The sequence below is a fragment of the Equus caballus genome, chromosome 13 (assembly GCF_041296265.1).
Source record: "Equus caballus isolate H_3958 breed thoroughbred chromosome 13, TB-T2T, whole genome shotgun sequence".
In the NCBI taxonomy this organism is placed as follows: domain Eukaryota; kingdom Metazoa; phylum Chordata; class Mammalia; order Perissodactyla; family Equidae; genus Equus; species Equus caballus.
In genome coordinates, this window is record NC_091696.1 from 655,835 (window position 1) to 681,330 (window position 25,496).

General features: G+C 53.5%; 2 protein-coding genes across 2 annotated transcripts in view; both read right to left on the minus strand.

The window, feature by feature from the left end:
• The window catches only part of ADAP1 (ArfGAP with dual PH domains 1), a 63,653-nt gene extending 46,133 nt beyond the window's left edge, over positions 1-17,520 (minus strand). The window contains exon 1 of the mRNA XM_023655071.2: positions 17,246-17,520. Within this exon, the coding sequence (XP_023510839.1) occupies positions 17,246-17,327 (82 nt within the window). The 5' untranslated portion in view covers positions 17,328-17,520. The remainder of the gene's footprint in view (positions 1-17,245) is intronic.
• The window catches only part of COX19 (cytochrome c oxidase assembly factor COX19), a 45,180-nt gene that overhangs the window by 9,975 nt on the left and 9,709 nt on the right, over positions 1-25,496 (minus strand). The gene's annotated exons all lie outside the window — the stretch shown is intronic.

Here is a 25,496-nt window from a genome sequence, read left to right on the forward strand (position 1 = left end):
ACCCGCCCCGAGCCACAGTCCAGGTCCAGCCCCGCTGCCCCGTCTGCACTGTTGTCACTCCCCACACAAGGCAGCCTGGAGTTTGTTCTCTTCGTCCTCTGTCTCCTGCTGGGACCCAGGCTCCAGGAGGGCAGGCGTTTCTGCCCTGCGCACTGACGGATTCCCACAATAAGGGGGCGTCCCGCACACAGCAGGCACCCCATGAACACCTGTGGCACCACAAACGAGTGAGGCCCGCACCTTCTCCTCTCTCGCCACCCCAGCCTCCCTGTCAGCAGAAGACCCTGCCTCCAGCTCTGCCCAGAGCACAACCCCCTGAGCCCTGAGCCTCAAGACCCCCCATCACGCCTCCTTCCACTTATCGCCCCGGCTCCAGTGCCCAGCTGTCATACAACGGCGAGCCCCACCCTCCACCCCCAAGCCCGTGCTGAGGAGGTGAATATTCTAGAGAAAGACAGCCACGTAGGAGGCGCTCGGTTTGATTCAGGACCTCGGATCTCACGGGCTCTGCACAGCGTGCAGCGATGGCTCCCGGCTCCAGCTCACAGCTGCTCCCCAGAAGGCCTCACGCCTTACCTGCCTTACCTTTCCCCACCACCTGAGCCTCGCCCTCAGCAACGCCTGCCCGTTCTTCCCACATCGGCCCACCACGCCCCACCCCGCCCCCGCCCCCCCCCCCCCCCCCCCCCCCCCCCCCCCGCCAGCATGCACCACAGGCCTCTGCTCCCCCTCCTAGGTCACTTCCAGGCGCTGCCTCCAGCTCCCGCTGTGCCCCCACCCCGCCGGGACCTCCATGCTGCCCGAATCAGCGGTCAGATTGCCCTCTTCTCAGGTCCCCTCTCAGCACGCGGGTTCCCACTCCTCTCCCTCACAGCACTTTCTGCACGTGGCGTCTACGACTCTGTGCTCTTTGGGTCTCCGATCTCCCCGGCTGTTCCTCCCCAGCCTCCTCCACTGGCTCGGCTTCCAACCGTAGGGGTGCTCCGGGCTCAGTGCCCACACCTCCCCTCCATCACCACCCCCGGGACCCACACACGGATCAGGCGTCCCCCACGAAACCCACCAAAGACCCGTGGCATAACCCGGGCCACCCTGCACCACGTGCCGCCTGCCCTCCTCTCTCTTGTTCCAGAGCCTTCCACACATTCAACGTGCTTCTTCCTGTCCCTTAACTGGCCGTGCCTGGACCCAGGGCATTTGGACAGCTGTTCTGACAGCCTGGAATGTCCTTCCTCCGGATGTTTGCAGGCCTAGCTCCTTTTCATCATGCAAGTCTCAGCTGGAGTATCATCTTTTCTGACCACTCTTTTTTTCTCTCTCTGTTTTTGATGAGGAAGATTGGCCCTGAGCTAACATCTGTTGCCATTTTTTCTTTCCCCCAAAGCCCCTGTGCATAGTTGCATATCTTAGTTGCAAGTCATCCTGGCTTCTATTCGTGGGACGCCGCCACAGCATGGCTTAACGAGCAGTGCATAGGTCCATGTCCAGGACCCGAACCCTGGGTCACCAACGCAGAGTGCACGAACTTAACCACTTGGCCACGGGGCTGGCCCCTCTGACCACTCTTGTCACAGTAGCCATCAAGGGCCACCGTCCTCACACTGCTTGTTGCCACCCCTGCTCTGGTCACGCTCTGCCTGTCTGGTCTCTGTATGCAGTCACTGTGCGTCTGTCTCTCACTAGAACGCACACGCCCGAGTGAAGACCTTGTCTAGCTCGGCAGGACCGCACGTGGTAAGTCATTCAGGCCACATGCACAGCGTGGAGGAAGGCGCCGTGCCTGCACTCAAGTCCAGGGTGGGCGGCCGGCCCAAGGCTCAGCCCTTGCAGGCCTCTGGCTCCCACGGCACATTGGAAGCCAGACTGCCATTGCGGCAGCTCTGCCAAGTGGCAAGATGCCTGCTGATCGGGCCAGGAGGCAGGTCTGCTCCCAGCCCCAGACTCCGACTCCGACTCTCTGCTGTCCATCTCTGGGCCTACAAACTGTCCTTGACAGCCTGGACGGAGTACCCACACAGAGAGGATTCTGGGAGGATGGTGGGACAGGAAGCCCCAGGCATCTGTACCCCACGCAGACAACAAGCGCAGCGGCAGAATCTGTCTGATGTAACTATTTTGGAAATATGGAATCTGCTTAAGTCTTGCAACTTCCAGGGAAAGACTTGGACACAAACTGCAGTTAATTTTGGTCAGTTTTAGCTCTGAGCACAGCAGCAGCTCTCACGTCCTGCCCCTACCCACAGCGGGCAGCTGTGCCGTGTTCCTACAGTGGCCTGCACACAGCTCGCAGGAGCCGGGGTGGGCAAGGAGGGCCCTATCCTCCAAGTATCGGGGGCCTGCGCTCTCATGACTGACTGCTGCTTCTGATCACGGGGGTGCAGACAAAGAGGGGGTGGCCACTGTTGTTGCACACCACTCCCCGCCCCCCATTGTTGCAAGCCCCTCCCCCTCCAGCTGAAGTGATTCCAGGGGATTGAAAGGGCCAGCACTGTTTTCCTGCTTTCATTCCTTGCTTTTCCCCTTTTGGAGGCCAGACATTAAAGACTAGGACATTCACAACCAACTGCACGTAGAGGAAAATTACAAAGTGACCGTGCACGCCCAAGGAAAGCACAGAAAAGACCTGCGAAGACCTGAAGTTTACACCCAGCTGATCCTCAGCACACGGACAGCCTACAACAACCAGGGGGAAAAAATCAATAACCAAAACCAGCAAACCCTGGGGAGAGGGAGAATCTGATTCCAGAGTTACCATATTATTAGATTCAAATGTCCATGTTCAACAGAAAATCCCAAGGCACACAAACAAAAAAGAAAGTATGGCCCATTCAAAAGAAAAAAATAAGTCAACAGAATCTGTCCCTGAAAAGACATAATGGCAGATATATTAGAGAGACTTTAAAACACAGTCTTAAAGATGCTCAAAGAACGAAAGGAAGATGCAGAGAAACTCAAGAAAACAATATGTATACAAAGTGGAAACATCAGTAAGAGACAAAAAACCTAAAATGAAACCAAAAGGAAATTCTGGAGTTAGAAGACTGATAACTGAAATGAAACATTCACTAGAGGATGTCAAATCAGACTCGAGCAGGGACAAGAAAGAACCAGTGAACTTGAAGACAAGGACAAGGAAATGACCAAGGTTGAAAAACAGACAGAAAAGACTGAGCAGAGCCTGAGGGACCCACGGGACACCATCAAGAGGACCAGCACACGCACCACGGGGGTCCCAGAGGGAGGAGAGACAGAAACGGGCAGAAGAGAACACTTGAAGAAGTCTGGCTGAAAACTTCCCAAATCTTTTGAAAGACACGACTATGAACATCCACAAAGCTCAAAGAACTCCAAGCAAGATGAACTCCGAGAAGCACACACTGAGACACATTACAGTCAAACTTTCAAAACACAAAGAGAGACTCTTGAAAGCAGCAGGAGGGAAGTGACTCACCACATAAAAGGGACTCGTAATGTGACGAGCAGATCTCTCGTCACAAACACTACAAGCAGAAGACAGCCAATATCGTCAAAGGACTCAAAGAAAGAAACTGTCGATCGAGAATCCTATATCCAGGAAAACGGTTCTTCAAAAGAGGGAGAAATCAAGACATTCCCAGATAAAGAAGAGCTGAGGGGGTGCGACCACTGGACCTGCCCTGCAAGAAGTGCTCACGGGCGTCCTGCAGGCGAGACAAACGGACACTGGACAGCACCCTGAAGCCACAGGGAGAAATGCGGATCTCAGTAAAGGACGACACGTGGGCAAGGATAACGGCGAGTACTGTTGGAACAACAGCTTGGAACTGTACTCTGTTTTCTACATCATTTAAGAGACTAATATATTTAAAGAAAAAAACTACTGTTAATGTAAAAGCTAACATTACTGTAACTTCGGTTTGTAATTCCAAATCTTGTTTCTTACACAATTGAAGAGACTACTGCAGTTAAAAGAATTATTTGTTTCAGCTTTTGGGGCACACAATCAGAAAGATGTAATTTTGCGACATCAACAACTGAAAAAAATGGGGATGGAGCTATAAAGGAGCACAGTCTTTGTATGTTGTTGAAGTTAAGCTGACATAAATTCAAATAGGAATGTTATAACTTCTGGACATTAAATGTAATCCCCATGGTAACCATAAAGAAAACAGCTATAGAAGATACAAAAAATGAAATAAAAAAAGAAATTTAAACATTTCACTACAGAAAAAAAAACCCAAATAAACACAAAAGAAGACAGGAACACAGGAAACGAGACCAAAAAACCCTACAGGGCATACAGAACACAAACAGCACAATGACAGGAGTAAGTGCCTTATAATCAGTATTTACTGTAAATGTAAATGGGTTAAACTCTCCAATCAAAAGACAGAGATTGGGACCCTGCCCTGATTGTCTAGGGGTTAAAGTTCAGGGCTCTCACCGCTTGGGCAGCCCGGGTTCATTTCCCGAATGCAGAACCACACCACTCGTCTGTCAGTAGCCATGCTGTGGTGGTGGCTCACATAGAGGAACCAGAAGGACTTACAACTAGGATATACAACCACACACTGGGGCTTTGGGAAGGAAAAACAAAAAAGAGGAAGACTGGCAACAGATGTTAGCTGAAGGTGAATCTTTCCCTGCAAAAAATAAATGAAGAAGTACACATATACATAAATAAAAGATATCATACAATGTATCTTCTCGAAAGGAAACTGGAAAATTCACAAAATTGTGGAAATCAAACAGCACTTTTTTTTAAAGATTTTATTTTTTTCCTTTTTCTCCCCAAAGCCCCCTGGTACATAGTTGTATATTCTTAGTTGTGGGTCCTTCTACTTGTGGCATGTGGGACGCTGCCTCAGCATGGCCTGATGAGTGGTGCCATGTCCGCACCCAGGATTCGAACCAATGAAACACTGGGCCGCCTGCAGTGGAGCGCGCAAACTTAACCACTCGGCCACGGGGCCGGCCCCTAAACAGCACATATTTAAACAACAAATGAATCCAAGAAGAAATCACAAGGGAAATTAGAAAACACTTAGAGATGAATGAAAACGAAAACACAACCTACCAAAACTTATGGGATGCAGCAAAAGCAGTACTAAGGGGGAAAGTTATAGCTACAAATGCTTACATTAAAAAACAAGAAAGCTCTCAGATCAACAGCCTAACTTTACAACTTAAAGGACTAGAAAAAGAACAACAAACTAAACCTAAAGCAAGAGGAAAGAAGGAAAAAGATAAACATTTGAGTAGAGATAAATGAACTAGAGAATAGAAAGACAATAGAGAAAATAAGTAAAAACAAAAGTTGGCTCTTCAAAAAGATCAACAAAATTGACAAACCTTTAGCAAGATGGACAAAGGAAAAGAGAGAGAAGAGTCAAATTACTAAAATCAGAAGTGAAAGGGGAGAAGTTACTACCAATTCAACAGATGAAAAGAATTATAAGGCAGTACTATGAACAATTTACACTGAATAATTGGACAACCTGGGTGAAATGGTCAACTTCCCAGAAACACAAGACTAAATCAGGCAGACAGACATTGAGCAGACCTCTAACAACCAAGGAGACTGAATCAGTGATGGAAAACCTCCCAGCACAGAAAAGCCCTGCACCCCGTGGCTGCCCTGGGGAATCCCACCAAACGATTAAAGAACCGCCATCAATCCTCCTCACACTTCTCCACAAACCTGAAGAGGACGGGACACTTCCTAACCCATCCTACGAGGCCAGCATGACCCTGCCACCAAGGCCAGACAAAGACGCCGCAAGAAAAGAAAACTGAAGACCAATATCCCCGACGATCATTGATGCAAAATCCTCCAGAAAATACCAGCAAACTGAATTCAGCAGCGTAGGAGGATTACGCCCCATGACCAAGTGGGATTTATTCCTGGAATGCAAGGACGGCTCAACACGTGAAAGCCAATCAGCATAATACCCCACTTAACAGAATGAAGGGAAAAAAACACTCGATCATCTCAACTGATGCTCAAGAAGCAGCTAACAAAATTCAACACTCTTTCATGATAAAAACACTCAATAAACTAGGCAACGAAGAAAACTACCTCCACATGATAAAGGCCCCACAGGAAAACCCACAGCAAACATCACGCTCAATGGGGAAAGACTGAAGCTCTTCCTCTAAGATCTGGAACGAGACAAGGATGCTCACTGCAACACTTCCATTCAACACAGCACTGAAGTTCCAGCCACAGAAAGTAGGCAAGAAAAAGAAATAAAAGGCATCCAAATCGGAAAGAAAGAAGTAAAATCCTCTGCTTGCAGATATGATCTTACACGTAGAAAATCCTAAAGCATCCACAAAAAAGCTGTTAGAATAAATGAATTCAGCAAAGTAGTAAGATACAAAGTCAACTGCATTTCTATACACAAATGATGAACAATATGAAAAGACGTTACAAAAACACTTCCGTTTACAACAGCATCAAAACCAATAAAATACTTAGGAATTAACTTAACCAAGGAAGTGAAAGTCTTGTATAATGAAAACTACAAAACTTTGCTGAAAGAAATTACAGAAGACATAAATAAATGGAAACACATCCCACATTCATGGATTGGAAGAATTAACACTGTTAAAATGTCAGTATCACCCAAAGCGATTTAAAAATCCAATGCCATCCCTTATCGAAATGCCAAAGACACCTTTTTCAGAAATAGAAAAACTCATCCTAAAATTCACATGGAATCAAAAGGGACCCCAAATAGCAAAAACAATCTTGAAAAAGAGTAACAAAACTGGGGCACTCACACTTCCCGATATCAAAACTTACTACAAAGCTACAGTAATCAAAACAATGTGGCATTTGGGGCCAATTCAGTGGCACAGTGGTTAAGTTTGTGCACACTGCTTTGGCAGCCCAGGGTTCACTGGTTCAGATCCTGGGCACTGACCTACGTACCACTTATTGAGGCAGGCGTCCCACATATAGAGCAGAGGAAGATGGGCACGGATGTTAGCTCAGGGCCAATCTTCCTCAGCAAAAAGAGGAGGATTGGCAGCAGTTAGCTCAGGGCTAATCTTCCTCAAAAGAGAAATAAAGAATAATAAAAAAAATTTAAAAACCCAAAAAAGTCAATGTGGTATTGGGATAAAAACAGACACACAGACCATTATAATAGAATAGAGAGCCCAGAAATAAGCCCTCACATATACAATCCAATGATTTCTGACAACGGTGCCAAGATCATTCAATGGAGAAAGGACAGTCTTTTTAATAAATGGTGCTGGGAAAACTGGACATCCACATGCAAAGAACAAAGCTGGACCCTCACCTAACACCACATACAAATATTAACTCAAAATGGATCAATGACCTAAATGAAGACCTAAAATGATAAAACTCTTAGAAGAAAACATAGGACAAAAGCTCCACGACATTGTGTTTGGAAATGATTTCTTGGCTATGACACCAAAGGCACAGGCAACAAAAGAAAAAACAGACAAACTGGACTTCATAAAAATTTTAAAATTTTGTGCATTAAAAGATACTATCCACAGAGTAAAAAGGCAACCCACAGAATGGGAGAAAATATTTACAAGTCCTATATCTGATAAGGGAATTAATATCCAGAATTATAGAGAGAAAACTAAAACTCAACAACAAAAAGCAACCCAATTCAAAAATGAGCAAAGAGGGGCCAGCCCAGTGGCATAGTGGTTAAGTTCATGTGCTATGCTTCGGCAGCCTGGGATTCGCGGGTTCAGATGCCGGGTGTGGATTTACACACCATTCATCAAGCCACACTGTGGCAGCATCCCACATACAAAATAGAGGAAGATTGGCACAGATGTTAGCTCACTGACAATCTTCCTCAAGCAAAAAGAGGAAGATTGGCAAAAGATGTTAGCTCAGGGCCAGTCTTCCTCACACACACACAAAAAAAGAGCAAAGGACTTGAATAGACATTTCTCCAAAGAAAATATATGAATGGGCAATAAGCACATGAAAAGATGCTCAACATCACCAATAATTAGGGAAATGCAATTCTGGATATAGACCCAAAAGAACTGAATGCAGGGTCTCGAAGAGCTATTTGTACACTCATGTTCACAGCGGCATTATTCACAATAGCTAAAACACGGAAGCAACCCAAATATCCATCAATGAATGAGTGTGTAAGTAAATGTGGTCCATCCATACAATGGAACATTATTTGGCCTTAAAAAGGAAGGAAATGGAAACCAAAAAAAAAAAAAAGCTGGGGTAGCTATACTTATATCAGATAAAATAGACTTTAGGACAAATACTGTAATAAGAGACAAAGAAGGTCATTACCTAATGAAAAAGTAGTGAATCCAACAAGATGATATAACATTTGTAAATATGTATGCACCCAATATAGGATCACCTAAAAATATAAAGCAAATATTAATTTAGGTCTTAAAGAGAGAAATAGACAATAGTACAATAATAGTAGGGGACCTTAATACCCCACTTTCACCAGTGGATAGATCATCCAGACAGAAAATCATGAAGGAAACATTGGCCTTAAATGATACGTTAGACCAGATGGACTTAACAGATATAAACAGAACATTCCATCCAAAAGTAGCAGAATACACATTCTTCTCAAGTGCACGTGAAACATTCTCCAGGATAGATTACATGTTAGGCCAAAAAACAAGTCTTAATAAATTTAAGAAGACCAAAATCATATCAAGCAATTTTTCCAATCACAATGGTATGAAACTAGAATCAATTATAAGAAGAAAACTGGAAAATTCACAAATACGTGGAGATTAAAAAACATGCTACTAAGCAATTAATGGGTTAAATAAGAAATCAAAAGAGAAATTTAAAAAAATACCTTGAGACAAACGAAAATGGAAATACAACATACCAAAACGTGTGCAATGCAGCAAAAGCAGTTCTAAGATGGAAGTTCACAGCAATAAACGCCTACATCAAGAAACAAGATCTCAAATAAACAACCCAACTCTGCACCTCAAGGAACAAGGAAAAGAAGAACAAATGGAGCTCGAAGTTAGTGGAAGGAAGGAAGGAAGTAACACAGATCAGAGCAGAAATAAATGAAACAGAGACTAAAAAGACAATAGAAAAGACCAATGAAACCAAGAGCTGGTTTTTTGAAAAGATAAACAAAATTGGCAAATCTTTAGCTGGACTCACCAAGATGAAAAGAGAGAGGACTCAAATAAAATCAGAAATGAAAGAGGAGACATTACAGCTGATACAGAAATACAAAGGATCATAAGAGGCTGCTATGAACAGTTATGAGCCAAAAAATCAGACAACCTAGAAGAAATGGATAAATTCCTAGAAATATACAAATTACCAAGACTGAATCAGGAAGGAATGAAAAATCTGAATAGACCAACTAGTAGTATGGAGATCGAATCAGTAATCGAAAATCTCCCAACAAACAAAACTCCAGGACCAGATGACTTCACTGGTGAATTCTATGAAATATTTAAAGAAGAATTAACACTAATGCTTAACAGACTTCCAGAAAACAGAAGGGGAGGGAACACTTCCAAACTCATTTTACAAGGCCAACCTCATTACCATGATACCAAAACCAGACAAGGATGCCACAAGAAAAGAAAATTACAGGCCAATATCCCTGATGAACACAGATGGAAAAATCCTCAACAAAAATAAGCAAAACAAATTCAACCATACATTAAAAGGATCGCACACCATGATCAAGTGCAATTTATTCCAGGATAGAATTATGGTTCAATATCCACAAATCAATCAATGTGATACACCACATTAACAAAATGAAGGATAGAAATCATATGATCATTTCAATAGATGCAGAAAACACATTTGACAAAACTGAACATCATTTACGATGAAAACTCTGAACAAACTGAGTATAGAAGGAATGTATCTAAACATAATAAAGGCCATATATCATAAGCCCACATTTAACATCACACTCAAACGTGAAAAACTGAAAGCCATCCCTCTGAGAACAGGAACCAGACAAGGGTGCCCACTCTCCCCACTCATATTCAACATAGTATTGGAAGTCCTAGCCAGAGCAATTAGGCAAGAAAAAGAAATAAAAGGCATCCTGGTCAGAAAGGAAGGAGTAAAACTGTCACTATTTGCAGACGGCATGATATTAGATATAGACAACCCTAAAGACTCCACCAAAAAACTTAGAACTAATAAACAAATTCAGTAAAGTTGCAGGATACAAAATCAATATACACTATTGCACTAATATGCACTAATAAAGAACTATCAGAAAGAGAAATTTTTAAAAATCTATCTATAATTGCATCAAAAAGAATAAAATACCTAGCAATAAATTTAGCCAAGGAGGTGAAAAATCTGTACACTCAAAACTGTAAGACACCGATGAAAGAAACTGAAGACAAAACAACAAAAAAAGGAATTGTAGGGGCTGGCCCCGTGGCCGAGTGGTTAAGTTCGCGCACTCCGCTGCAGGCGGCCCAGTGTTTCGTTGGTTCGAATCCTGGGCACGGACATGGCACTGCTCATCAAACCACGCTGAGGCAGCGTCCCACATGCCACAACTAGAAGGACCCACAACAAAGAATATACAACTATGTACCGGGGGACTTTGGGGAGAAAAACGAAAAAAAAATAAAATCTTTAAAAAAAAAAAAAAAGGAATTGTATTCTGTGCTCATGGATCGGAAGATTAATATTGTTAAAATACCCATACTACCCAAAGCCATCTGCAGATTCAAAGCAATCCCTATCAAGATTCCAATGGCACGTTTCACAAAAATAGAACAAACAATCCTAAAATTTGTATGGAACCACAAAAGACCCCAAATAGCCAAGGCAATTTTGAGAAAGGGGAACAAAGCTGGAGGTATCACACTCCCTGATTTCAAACTATATTACAAAGCTACGGTAATCAAAATATCAGGGCACTGGCATAAAAACAGACGCACAGATCAAAGGAGCAGAACAGAGAGCCCAGAAATAAACCCAGGAATATATGGACAATTAATGTACGAAAAAGGAGCCAAGAACATACAATGGAGAAAGGACGGTCTCTTGGATAAATAGTGTTGGGAAAACTGAACAGCCACATGCAAAAGAATGACAGTGGACTGTTACCTTACACCACACACAAAAATTAACTGAAAACAGATTAAAGACTTGAATGTAAGACCTGAAACCATAAAACTCATAGAAGAAAACATAGGCGGTAAGCTCCTTGACATAGGTCTTGGTGATGACTTTTTGGATCTAATACGAAAAGCAAAAGCAAAAATAAACAAGCGGGGCTACATCCAACTAAAAAGCTTCTGCACAACGAAGGAAACCATCAACAAGATGAAAAGGCAACCTACTGAACGGAGGAAAATATCTGCAAATCATATATCCAACAAGGGGTCAGTATCCAAAATATATAATGAACTCATGCAACTCAATAGCAAACACACAAACATTCTGATTAAAAACTGTGCAGAGGCTCTGAACAGACATTTTTCCAAAGAAGACACACAAATGCCAACAGGGACATGAAAATATGGTCAACATCACTCGTCATCAGGGAAACACAAATCAAAACCATAATAAGATGTCACCCAACACCTGTCAGAATGGCCATCAGCAAAAAAGACAAGAAATAAGTGCTGGCGAGGATGTGCAGGAAAGGGAACACTAGTGCACTGCTGGTGGGAGTGCAAACTGGCGCAGCCACTACGGAAAACAGCACGGAGGGTCCTCAAAAAATTAAAACTAAAACTACTATATGATCCAGCATTCCACTGGGTATTTATCCAAAGAAAATTAAAACACTAACTCGAAAAGATATAAGCTCCTCCCTGTTCATTGCAGCACTATTCACCACAGCCAAGACACGGAAGCGACCTAAATGTCCTTTGGTGGATGAACGGATAAAAAAATTCTCTCTCTCTCTCTCTCTCTCTCTCTCACACACACACACACACACACACACACACACAGAGAAGAATATTCTTCAACCATAAAAAGGAAGGAAATCTTGCCATTTGCAACCACATGGATGGACCTTGTGAAATATTATGCTAAGTGAAATAAATCAGACACACATGTGTGGAATCTAAGAAAACAAAGAAACAAACAAAAACTAAAAATGCAGAACTCACAGATACAGAGAACAGACTGGTGGCTGCCAGAGGGAGGCGCGTGAAATGGGTGAAGGGGGCAAAAGGTACAAGCTTCCAGTTGTCAGAGAAATAATTCCTGGGGATGTAACGTACGGCGTGGGGACCAGTTAATACCGTGCTGTACATCTGAAAGTTGCTAAGTGAGTAGATCTTAAAAGTTCTCATCACAAGAAAAAAAAATTGTGCACCTATGTGTGGCGATCATTACATTGTACACCTGAAACTAACAGAGTGTTACCTGTCAATCAGATCTCAGTTGAAAAAGAAGGAAGGAAATTCTGACACCTGCTACCGCACGGATGAACACTGAGGACGCTGTGCTGAGTGAAATAAGCCAGACACAAAAGGACAGACACTACGATCCCACTTCCGCTTCCACGACTCTAAGAGGCACTTAGAGGAGTCGAATTCATAGACAAAGTGGACGGCGGGGGCCGGGGGCCGGGGCGGGGCATGGGGAGTGAGGCTTCAATGGGGCCAGAGTTTCACACTTACAAGATGAAAAGAGTTATGGGGATGGAAGGTGGCCAGGGCTGCACAACAGCGCGAATGCATTTACTACCACTGAACTGCACATTCAACAATGGCTGAGATGGTAAAGTTTATGTTATGTGTATTTTAACACAATAGACATAAGAAAAAAAGTACAGGTCCCAGACTGCAGGGGGCCTGACAGGGTGGGATAGGAAGTGGATAAGACCAGACGAGGAGGACCCAGACCTCCCCCTGCCACCTTGGATGCCCGCAGAGTCCCTTCCAGTCCTTCTATTTGTGAAATGGGATCACGCAGCCAGCTCGAAGGTCTGGGGAGTAAGTGACCAGGTGACGTCCCTGCTGGCAGGCACCCAACGCAGAGCAGGGCTTAGTAAACGCCCTGAGTCTAAAGCCAGCAGCAAACTCGGCGTGTGGGGCCTGGGGACAGGGGCAATGTCACCCCCTGCTCGAGATGCATCCGGCGCACAGGCCCAGGTCACACCCCTGCGAGCAGGGAGAGGCCAGGCTGTGCCCCGCTCAACCGAGCACTTAGGGAGCCCACTCTGGGGTAACTCGGCCAGTGAGTCACCCCCAGCATCACACATGGGGGTGGCCACGCCTGCCGTGCCAGGGAGGGGGGTGCAATCTAGGAGGGAGGTGAGGGCACTGGTCAGGGCCAGGGCACCAAGCACGCAGGCAGAGGGAAAGGCCCTGGCCCCTCCCCAGCCCTGGGTGCCACTCGTGGCCAGCACCAGCCCTGCATACCTGGCCGCCGGATGGGCAGGCACCACGGTCCTGCTGGCCTGTGGCCCAAGCACGAAACTAGGTGAGGAGAACAGTCTGGCGGTTCCCTGAGCAGTCAGACATAGAGTCTCCACATGACCAGCAATTCCACCCCTCAGTCCATGCCCCAGACACTTGAAAGCAGGCACCCGCACACCCACGTTCACAGCAGCACTATGCACAATCGCCAGAAGGTGGAAACGACCCAGGTTTCCGTCAGCGGTGAAGGGATAAACACACGGGGTCCTCCCCGCAAAGGGAATATTAGTCAGCCTCGAAAAGGAAGGACATTCTGACACCTGCTACCACGTGGATGAACCTTGGGGACACTGAGCTGAGTGAAATAAGCCACAAAAGGACAAACACTGTAGGATTCCACTCATGTGAGGCTCCCAGAGGAGTCAGACTCACAGAGACGGAAAGTAGAACGGAGGGGCTGGGGAAAGGGCACGGGGTCGTTGTTTGATGGCGGCCGAGTTCCAGATTTACAGGATAAGAGTTCTGGGAGCTAGGTGGTGGCGACAGCTGCACGATAACGTGAATGTACTTAATGTCACTGGACTGCACACTTAAAATGGTAACTTTTATGTCATGCATATTTTACCACAATAAAAAAAAGTTTTTTCACCCAAAAACCAGGTGGGCTGCTGCCCCAGGGAGCGTGGTGGAGGGGGGACTGTCTGCCCAGCCCACCCCTCAGCAGGCCCCCGCCAGCCACACACTCAGGGGACCCTCTCTCAAACTAGGCCAAATTCCTGCAATTCCTCCCACCAAGATGCTCCTGGCCTGGCTTATAGCAATTTCTGAAAAGTCACCTCTGCCTTGAAGCCTTCTGGGCTTGAGTGAGGAGCTCCGGCTGCGAGTTCCCCGCCTTGGCCTTGCAGGCACATACTCCAGGCCCAGCTGAGCCTCGAGCACCGGCCCCCAGGGCCACTCTCACACGCGGACACCCCTGGGTCCTGGCTACAGCACACACGCCCGGAGCAGCAGGACCTCCAAACCACGCGACCTGTCGGAAAGGAAGGTCTGCCTGCTGAGCCCCGCCCCGGCACACCGGAGAGCCCTCAGAACTGGTTTCACCTGCTGCTCCGGGCGATGCAGATGGCCAGCCGACGCGAACCAAAGAACCACACAACTGTCACCCACCCGAAAACCCAGTTAAAGGCTGAGACCCCGTCCTTCTGGGCACTGGACCTGAGGCTCAAAGGGGAGAACAGATCATTTGTCCCAACTAGGCAGGCAACCCGGAGGGAGCGCTGAGGCGCCACCCGCCCAGGACAGGGACCCCACCCAAGCCTCGCAGAGGAATGGACTCAGGTGTGCCTGCCCCCCGGTCCGTAGCGAGAAGAGCCCCCTGGGAGGGAGGCCGTCAGACGGGGCCCCATGGTCAGGGTGTGGGGGAGTCCACTGCTGGAGCAGATAACGCGGAAGGTTGGAAGCAGGTCCTGTGGGGGTTGCAGGGACCCCCCAGACTGACTCCCTCCCAGCTGCCCTCGAGTGGCCAGCTGGCTAGGTCTGCTACGTCCACTCCAAAAAACCCCAGACCTGGCAATTAGAGGCCGCCCAGACCTGTGCTGCGCCCTGCTGTCCAGAGCCGACGCCGTGGGGACTCCACGCCAGCGATGCCCTGCTCCTGGCTGGCTGTGGGCGGGAAGAGCAGCCAGGAGCCGGTCCGTGTGACGGTCCTCTGACAACAGCATAACGCACTGTGCCCCCTTCTGCCCCCATCAATGCCAGAGTGGCCCCTAGTCGCCCATCTGGGCCATAGCAGGGACAGGAGGCCCCAGAGGCACCCCACAGTGGCACAGAATGTGGACAGATCACATGGGCTTCAGCTGAGAAGCAGCGTCCGAGGGGGCGAGAGGGGAGGCAGGGCTGGAGCGGGGCACGCTGGAAGGGGGCAGGCAGAGTGGGCGGGCTGCGGCCGGTGTAGGAGCCCTGCTCTGCCTTTGAGACAGCACGTCCCGCCACTAAGACAGCCCCAGCTCTCAAGGCCTCAGTCTCTGTACGACGGGGACAACTGCTCACATCCTGCCTGCTCCTCGGGCAACCAGGCAGAGGAGGCGGGATGCTGATGTCACGGGCCAATTCTGAAAACCGAGGGGCTTGGCCCAACACCAGGGAAAGGTGGGCTCCCCAGAGCCGCCTGCCCCAGACGGCAGTGTGCCTGCTCGGGGCAGTGGCCCCTGGCCCCAGGGGCTGGGCTGGGCACGGCAGCTGCAGGGCACACCATCCCAAGGAAGCCCCTCGCCCTCCTGCCAGGCTGGGGGGCCTGGAGGCGGCTGCAGGGAGGCTCTCGGTCCAAAGGAGCCGCTCCTGGGCAGTGCGGTCAGGAAGGAGAGGGGCAGGGCCTCCCCCGACTCCCACGCCCCAGGCCAAGGCTGAGAGCGGACCGAGCTGACTGCCCGTTCTCACCGGCCTCTCCCTAGCACGGCCGGCTCTCGGAACAAGTGGAAATACAGGTCTGGGAGAGGGGGCGGGGAGAGTGTGGAGTGAGCCCCGCTGGCAGGAGCAGCTACAGCAGCCATGGTGGTGCCACCCCCACCTCGGAGTGGGCCCGCGCTGCCCTCCTCGGGAGGTGGGAGCCGGAAAGGCCTCTCAGCCAGCCCAGCTTGCAGAAAAGCCTGTCACTGCCTCCCCTCTGGGACACTCGAGCTGCTGACCTGGGGCTGCCAGAGACCCCTCCCAGCCCACGCAGGGGCAAGAGAGCAGAGCTGGGGACTGGGTCCTATTCTAGGGGTGTCCAGAGGCTGCGCGTCTCAAACAGGTGTCTGGGGACAAAGGCAGGGTCTTCCCACCTTCCCTCTCCCGGGGGCCTCGGCCACTCCCGAATGTGTTAGGTTTGTTCTGAGGGGCTCAGACTAGGAGCCCCCAGTGGAGTGTCCCCTGGAGTGCCAGGGGGACAGCCCCTGAGTTGGGCCACCCTCCAGGGTGGGGGCATGAGCAGGTGAGCCTGGAGGGCCTGTGCCTGCCCACCCGCCCGCAGAGGACCAGCCAGGGCTGCCCACTCGGAAGCAGAGTCCTGCCTGCCGGTCTGAGAGCTCAGCCGTTCCTTTTCCTGCCCACCCAAGACTAGCGTCCCCGGGAAGGAAGAGGAAGCACCCAGGACGCCAGCGCCTTGGAAACCACCCAGAGCAGGGGCCACCCAGGAGCAAAGTCCGGGAGATGCCCGCTGGCAGGATGAGGTGCAGGTGGCCCGGGTGCCCGTTCCCAGTCGCACCTGCCCCCCTGCCCCACCTGATCTGGCCGCCTGCCCCAGAGCAGCTAGGCGCGGGGCTGGGGGGAAGGGAAGCCCTTTCCCACCGGCTCCACGTGGAGGCGGCCGGGGCTTCCTTCCCCTTCTCGGGGCGCAGTGCACAAGGGTGGCTCTAGGCGGGGGCCCATGACGTCACCTCCAGGTGGCGGGGAGCCAGGTGGACCCCACACCCACGCAAAGAAGCCGGCGGGCCGGCTCGCCTGTCCTCCCCCTGCAGCCGGTCGCCCGCCGCGATTTCCTCTTTCTTTGCGGAGCCGGGGCTTTCGCAACGCGGCGGCGGTCCCCGGGTGACAGCGAGACACGCAGCCTGGGGGGGAGGGGAGGAGGCGACACAGCCGGAGGCCGGGGGCCGCGGGCGGGCGACGTCCGGGTCCCCGCAGGTGCACGCCGGGCCCGCGCCCCACCCGAGCGGGGACCAAGCAGCGCGGCCGGCGCCCCCGGCCACGCAGGCGCCGCAGCACCCCTCCCGGGCCCGGGGCGAGCATCCAGGCCGGCGCCCACCCAGACCAGCACCTACCCTGGGCGCACCCACCGGCCCGCACCACCCGGGCCGCATCCACCCCGGCCCCGCACCCACCCGGGCCCCGCACCCACCGGGCCCGCACCTACCCGGGGCGCCGCAGTCGGCGCAGTGCGCGTTCCCCGGCCGCTGCAGCAGCTCCAGGACGGCCCTCCGCCGCTCCTTGGCCATGGCCGCGATGCCGCCCGCCCGCGAGGCCGGGGCCGGGCCGGGAGCGTCCGCCCCGCCGCGCTAGAGCCCCGCGCAGGCCGCCCGCCGCCGCCGCCCCTGCGCCATCCTGGGCGGCCTCAGCCCGCGCGCCGGTTCCGCATTCCTGCCGCCCGGCCCGGCTCCGCCGCCGCCGCTCGTATCGCCGCCGCGGCCGCCGAGCGTGTGCCAGCGCGGGGCCCGGGGCGCACGGCGCGCTCTGGCCGGCGCGGCCCGCGGGCGGCCCCCAGCGGCGCGGGCGGGCGGGCGGGCGTTCTCCTTCCGCCCGGGCCCGGCGCCCCCAGCCCGCCCGCCCCGGGGACGCGCCCAGGGAGGTCTCCCCGCCGCCCACCCCTATCCAAGCACAGCGTGCCACCTGCCCCGGCGCAATGCACCAGCCAGACTGGTGGCCGGCCCCGGGTGGGGTCGTTCGTGCAGTCATTCGGGCCAGGAACAGCGCCTGGACACCTACTGTGCGCCCACCAGGGAGCGCACCATGCCCACGGGGCACGCTGGTAATTGTTGAAGGAAGGGGTGTGTGCCCAGCACTGGGAACCAGGGGCTCACACCATCCCTGCCCTGGGAGAGAGAGTCAGTGGGTGACAAGCTCCAGTGTCCGTGGGCTCAGTCTGAGGAGGGGCCCCCACCCTCCATCCACCACAGGGACTAGATAAAGCCCTCCTGCATCAGGAGGCCAGGGACCCAGGCATGAGGGCGACCTGGGGAGACGTGGAGGCCACAGGTAACAAAAAGGTGTTCTCTCCTCTGCACGCCCCTGCACTTTTTCAAATTCTTTCCATCTTCTTCTTAAATTATGAACGCAAGCATACATCCTGATAAAAACGAATGGAAACAGTACCAGACGAGAAAATTACAGCCTTTCCCACCCCGCCCCTGGGGAGTCTGAGGGAACCACAGCCAGCAATCTTGTAGCATCCTTCCAGAACGGTCCACAGCCCGTTGGCACCGCAAGGGAGTCCCTACTTCTTCCCGTCTGCCACTGGGGTTTCTGGGTATGGCTGCCTTCTGCTCAAAGCTCCGCTGGACCATAACCTGTCCACCCAGCGGCTGGCCGAGGGGCATTTCAGGCATTCACAGTGGGTCAGAATCGCAGACAGGCCACAATGCCTGCCCCAGTTCACAAACAACGTCTCTGCGAGCGACTCAGTGGGTTCACACCCACAAGCGGCACCTCCAGGACAAGGAGCGGGGCATTTGACTCGGGGACGTGCCCTGCGACAGGCCTCCCCCGAGGCTGCGCAGGCACGGCTCCCTGTGCTCTGGCCGACGGGCCCTGCGGCGTCCAGAGCCTTGCCCATCGTGCAGGCAGATGTGGGAATGCGGTGGTTTGCGTTTGTAAACCGCAAGTCCTGTGGCTCCGTGTGCTTCAACTGGTCACATGTCTTCCTGTCCTATCAGACTGGAGCTTTTCTGGGTGGGAACAGGTGGCATTTTCATCTCTGGGTCCCCGTGCAGGGTCAGAATCTGCCACTCAGCACAAGCATGGAGAATGCCACTTAATGAAGACTGACGGATGTTAATGATAACACAGCACAACGACGGACAGCGTTAGGACCCCTTACGTGTATTTTCTTATTTAACCCCCATTTTACAGATGGGCAAACTGAGGCATGAAGGAATCCAATCACTTGCCTGAGGCCACACGTGGCTTCTATGTGGCAGGACTGGGATGAACGTATAACTGTGTGACAGGGAGACAGGCACCCTGGTGGTTCATCCGACTAAGGAGGCCCTGACCTCGTCGAGGGAGGTGGGAGGGAGCGAGGATTCGAGACAGGAAGTCGGGATGTACACAGATTCCCAAGAGGGGAGAGCTGCCAGCAGGCCTTGCCCTGGGCTTCCAGGCTGGAGTGCAGCCACCCTGGGGTCCCCGTTGGTCCCCACTGGCTGCTGTCAGGGCTGGGGTACAGGAGGGCAGGACTCACGCAGAATCCAGAAGGTGCCAGCACAGCCCAGGGAGGGCAGGACCCAGACCAGGGCTGCCAAGGGCGGCTCAGTGCCCTTGGGGCAGACAAGGGGTCTGCACGGGCGGCCCCCCACTTCTGCTTGCACCCACCTGCCAGCAAGCCCTGCTGATTTGCTTCCTGCTCTCTCTGCTTTTCGGCCCCCCGAACAGCTGTCCCTGGCCTGCCAGGCTGCCCAAAGGCCTCCAGTCCTAACTACTCAAGCATCTTCTGGACCTGGGTAGGGGCTTAGACAAGACCTGCTGCCCGCCTGCCGGTGACCGCTCAGCCATGCTGAGCAGACCCCAGGCGGAGAGGTAGGGTCTGTCTCCTCCAGCATCCCCTCAGCACAGGGAGTCCACACACAGCTGGTCTGTGGGCGCCCAGCAGTTAGTTGAAGGTAACTTCAAGGTGAGACCAGGTCCCCCTGCCCCAGCCGAGCGGGCAGCATCTCAGTGGAGGCAGGGCTGGCTCTGCCCAGGGAAGGAGTGAAATGGACTGAGCTTTCCAGGGGCAAGGCCAGGCTGGGGCCACTGGAGGAGAAGGGCCCTGCCCTCAGCCTGGCAGCCTGGCGCTCAGCCTCTCCCTGGAGAGCAGCCACTTTCCAAGGGCTGGTGACTGGGGCACTACCAGGCTCCCTTCCCTGCAGAGGGAGCCCTTCCCTGGCACCTGGAGACCCCTGGGTGCTGCCCATCACTGCCTGCCACCGCCAGCTCTTCTTCTGCCCTGACACTTGCTGTCTCCAGTTCCTGAGGAAATTCGGTAATCAGGGGGGGTTGGCACACCTGCCTGAGACGGGAGGGGATGCACCAAGCCCAGAGGAGGTGGCCAGCATGAAGGCCAACCCCTCCCACCCACAGCCCAACAAAGGAGGTGTTCAGCGGACGCTCGTGGCTCTTTGCTTGATGTGGGCACTGGCTTTCTGGGTAGCTGGGCCCTTCCTTCCCCAGCACCAGGTGGTGGCCAGAGGCCCCTCCCCTTGACAGCATGCACTGAGCACCTGCTGTACGCAGAGCCCTTAGCAGGTCTGAGGAGCTCTCCATCTGATTAGGGGAGGAGACAGGGGCTCCGAGCAGAGGGAAGTGTCCACCTCTCCTGCCAGCGCCCACTGGCATGAGACCGCGGGTTTAGGTTGAATTAGCCCCGGCTCCAGCGTGGGAGGCGTAGACAGTGGGCGCTGCCTTCCAGAACCAGACGCCACCCTCGAGCCCTCCCCAGACACGTGGTAGCCCTTGGGCTGAGCAAGCACAGGGTCCCGGGGTGGCGCTGGGAAGATGGGCACAGAGCAGGCGCCAGCCCAGAACCCTCCCCTCGCCCCCCTCCGGCCTCACCAGGCAGGGCTGCGGCCACATCCCTCTACCCCAGTCCCTCACCCTCCCTGGGCCTCTCCCTGCCAGACCCCAGAGGGGACCCCGCAGCTCTTCCCAGGAGCGGGGAGCTGGGGATCCAGTGGGTGTCAGTCCCCCAGAGTCAGCCCTCCACTGGGCCCCCGAGTGTTGGGCGAGGCCGAGGAGAGCATGCAGGATCCCCAGGGAGCCAGCGCCCAGAAGCACGGTAATGGCGCGAAGAAGGCCACTAAAATGCAAGGCAGGGCTGTGCCTGACTCCTGGGAACAGCTTCCTGGTGTGGCCGGGGACAGTTCCTGTTTTAAAGTAAGCCCTCACCCAATGTAATTCCCGCAGCCACTGCTCTCAGCCTCCAGCCCCACCCCCAACAGAAAGAGAAACAGAAAAACCACAAAGAAAGACGAAGCTCACACAGCAGCGGCCCTCATGAGCTCTGCGCACGGACCGCTCGCCTCGGCATCAATAATTCACAGCCCGAAGGAAGGCAGAGCAGGGAGCAGGCCCGACTGGCTGGAGCCAAAGATGGTTCCACACCACTGTCTGGGAGTGGCACCAGCCCCAGAGACCCCTCGTAAGGTGGGGGTCTCCAGGGACGTCCCCAAAGATGACATGGGGATGGGGCCTCTCCGTGCGGACAAGGGTGCCAAGGTTTGCTCAGTGGCTTTGGGGCCATTTAAAAATATATTTTCTTGGGCCGGGCCTGTGGCTCAGTGGTTAAGTTCACTCGCTCCACTTAGGTGGCCCAGGGTTTGCCAGCTCGGATCCTGGGTGCAGACCTATGCATTCCTTATCAAGCCATGCTGTGGCAGGCGTCCCATGTATAAAATAGAGGGACATGGGTACAGATGTTAGCTCAGGGCCAGTCTTCCCCAGCAAAAAGAGGAAGATAGGCGGTGGATGTTAGCTGAGGTCTAATTTTCCTCAAAATATATATCTATTTGTTTTTTCTTGGTTTCCCAAAGAGAAATGGCATCTGGCACAGGAGGACGGTGGGTCTGGAAGGCTCTCTCTCCTGCCAGGATGGATGGGAGCCTAACCCTGCAGCTGAGGCCTCCCCAGGCAGCCACTGTCACTGGGACAGGGTGGACACCAGTGGCGAAAGGTCCTCTGGTGCTGGCTGCCAGTCTCAGGTTTGGGGAGGAAAGTGAGACCCACGATAGGCACTGGGATCGTGCTTTTTCCCTGGCCCTGCCCCTCCCAGCAACAAGCCTGGAGCCCTGGGTTCCAAATGCACATGCGAATCGGTGCAACTCAGAAAGACCCTTGTAAAGAACTCTGACCAGTCAGTAATAAAAAGAAAGTGGCCAAATTAAACAACGGGAAAAGGATCTGATCAGACATTTCTCCAAGGAAGACATACAGACTGCCAAGAAGCTGCCCAACCCCATCAGTCCTCAGGGGAACGCACATCAGAACCCCCAGCAGACACCCCCACGCCCACTGGGATGGCAAGACAACAAGGGTTGGCGAGGCCGTGGAGAAATCGGGACCCTCACACAAGCAAGTGATGGGATCTGAGATGGTGTAGCTGCTGTGGGCAATGGTCTGGCGGGTGGTTCCTCGAACAGTTAAACCCAGAGCTGCCGTGTGGCCCAGCCAGCCACTCCCAGGGACACACCCAAGAGAAACGAAAACATACACCCACGCAGAGGTTGGTACATGAATGTCCACAGCAGCATCACTCACAACAGCCAAAGGCGGAAACGACCCGAGTGGCCACCGACGGATGATGGATAACACAACGTCGTGTGTCAGTGATGGAATACTACGCAGCCACATTAAGGAATGAGGCACTGACACCTGCTAATCGTGGAGGAACCTCGAAAATGTGATGCTCAGTGACATACACCAGTCAGAGAAGGACAGATGCTGTGTGACTCTGCTCACGTGAGTCCTGTTCACACAGGCCCCGGGTCTGAGAAGTGTTTGCCCTGTGTTTAAATAAGATCTGAGCAGCTTTTGTGTTTCTCACGTCTGTGCTCTGAACCTGGGGCCACAGGCCCCTGTGCTGAGCCCACCTGGCCCCCACGGAATGAAGGGGGCCCTTCATCTCCCCGACAGCAGCCCCACGAGAGGCTGACATCATGCCCCTCAGCAGGTGGGGAGACTGAGGCTGGGAGGGGCTGGGTCTCACATCTCCTGAGGGTTGTCTCCAGGACCAGAGTGCAGGGCTGAGGCCAAGATGAGCATCCCCACCCCCCACCCCCCAGACGGGGAAGGCCAAGAAGCCTCGCAGCCTCGAAGAGCTCAGGAAGGCGTGGGGGCAGGTGCAGCTCGTCAGGCTCCCCACACTGCAGACAGCGCCTGCCTCTGCCATGCCCGAGGCCGTGAGCCAGCACAGCAGGACGGGCCCCAGACGGGGTGCCCATCTCCCAGAGACGATCCCTCTGTCTGTCCCCCACTCATCCACCCATCCAGCCATCTAATAAGTCATCTGTCTCGGACTCTGTCTTCCCTCCCACCTCATCTTCTAGAACATGACTGACATTCTTCCCACCTCCCACGGATCCATGGGATCCATGTTCTCGCCTCGAATCTGGGTGGGCATCGTGACTGCCCCAACCAGTGCAGGAAGGCTGCAGGACGCCTGTGGCTTCGGAGGCCGGGTCAGAGCAGGACGCAGCTCCTGCCCGGTGGCTGCACTCTCTCTGTCTCTTTCTCTGTCTCTATCTCTATCTCTCTGTCTCTGTCTCTCTCTCCTTGGGAGCCTGAGCCACGAAGCATGAAGCCCAGCTTTCCTGAAGCCACCAGACTGCAGTGGCCACGTCGCGAGAGCCCAGAGAGGGTGGTGCCTGGTCGGCTCTATCAGCCTCAGCTGCTGGAGTCCTCGCAGCTCAGGTGCAGCCACCCAAGTGAGCAGCCTCAGGTACCGCCTGGTGAGGACAGCGCTGAGCACAGCTGATATCAGACCCGCTCCTAGAGCTGATGGCAAAGCCGGTCCCAGAGATGAGAACGGTAACCACAAGCTGCAGTTGTTTGAAGCTAAGTTTGGGGCAGCTTATAACCAGTGAGGGCTAACTGGCCAGGGTGGTCTCAGAAACCCAGGCCCCATGGCCACCACGTCCAGGCCTCTCTCAGGCCATGTGCCTCAGTCGCCCATAGCTGGACAGACTCCTGCACCCCAGGCCTGGGCCCCAGGTGCTGGGAGGCCGGGGCCATGCTGTCCACAGGCCCTCTGGCCTGGAATGAGTCCTGCCCTGGCTCCCCCTTCCCAGCAGCCCTGTGTCGTCTTGTTGCAACAGTTCCCTCAGGACCCAGCTCCTATTTCCACTCCCCGCAGCCCCTGCCCTTGGGCAGGCGGTCTGTGGGTATGGACGGGGAGCCCCTGCCACTGGTCACTGCCCGCCGTGGTGCCCAGTGAGCTGCTCCAAGCTGCTCTGACATGACAGAGGTGCTGGCACGGGGCAGCGGGCACGGCGTTGATGGGCCCCAGCTTGGCCTGCTCTCCGAGCCCCCGGCCCCCACCCAGCATCGTGTCAGGAGGATCTGGGGTCTGAGGGCGCACAGCCCTGGTCCTGTCTCTAGTTCTCAGAGTGTGGGGCCCGGTACATACACACTGTGCCTTCCAGGCAACCCTCTTCGGGCGCTGCAGTGCCGCCACTGTCCGGCAGGGGCCGCCGCACCACCACATTCTGTCCCCAAGGCGCCGCTGTTCCCCAGGTCAGAGGAAAGAAGGGAAAGGAGAGTGGGTTTCCTGAGTGGGTGGCCTGCACCAATCCATCATGGGGCTTTTGCAATTTAGTGGCCCACTCTGTTCCCCAAAATGCTACCCCAGCCTGGCATCTCCAGAAGGATCCACCCCGGGCACCACAGACGCCTGGAGGAGAGACCCCGCCCTGGGAGTGTCCCCAGCCCAGCCCCCGACACCCATCCAGACCCTTGTCCTTCCAACACTGCTGGCCCCTAGGGAGCCGCCCCGGGGCCTGCACTCTACAGCCCAAAGCTTCCATCGCCAGGCTGCGCTCCATCCCCGGGGCCCAAATGCACCGTTTCCCCTCGCATCCAGAAAGCGCGGTCAGAAACACGGGAAGGCCCCACGTGGCTCAGAGTCCCATCCGCAGCTGGGTTTGTAAATCCAAATGTGGAAGGTGGCAAGCAGAACCCTGGCTAACGGAGGGCCCCGGAAGCTACTGGAAGTTGCGGGTTTATTGCTGAGCCCTGGAGAGTGCTGCAGGCAATGGGGACCGGGGGGCGCCCTGTTGTTCCTGAGTCTCCTCTGGCCTCTGGGCTTTCTCTCAGGTTTGGCTGAGTATCTCCCGCCCCAGAGCCAGGACTGGCCCTCAGCCCCCGTCCAGGGAACGCTCCCCAGATCATGTTGGGGTTCAAGACCTGTGACACAGTCGGCACACTCTTCCCCTTGCAGAGGGTGGGTCTATGTCCCTCCCCGGAACCTGGGACAGTTAGTGACATCCTCCTCTGACGCTGCTGGCTGCACCCTCTTGCTGGAGCCCTGAGACTGCTGTGCAGTGAGGAAGCCCAAGCAGGTCCCCTCAAGGAGCCATGTGGAGGCGTCCCTGGATTGGAAGAGAGGCGGTATCCCGCCCCAGCTGCTGCAGCCCCATTACTATAGCTCTACCTGGAACCCCCAACGCGTGGGGCCTGGAGAGGTCACAGCCGGCTGTCCAGAGCAGGAACCACATGGGAGGCAGGCCAGGGCAGGATGCAAGGAAAGCTCCTGAGGGTTTGAGGGGCGGGCCGCAGACGAAGCCTTTGTACAGTCAGTCTACCATCTCCCCAGCGGCTCCCAGCAGGGCGGAGTCTCCCGGGGCCACCACCACGATGGAGGGGCCAGGGCCGACCCGTGCTTCTGAGACAGATGCTCACCCAAACCTCGAGAGCGCCAG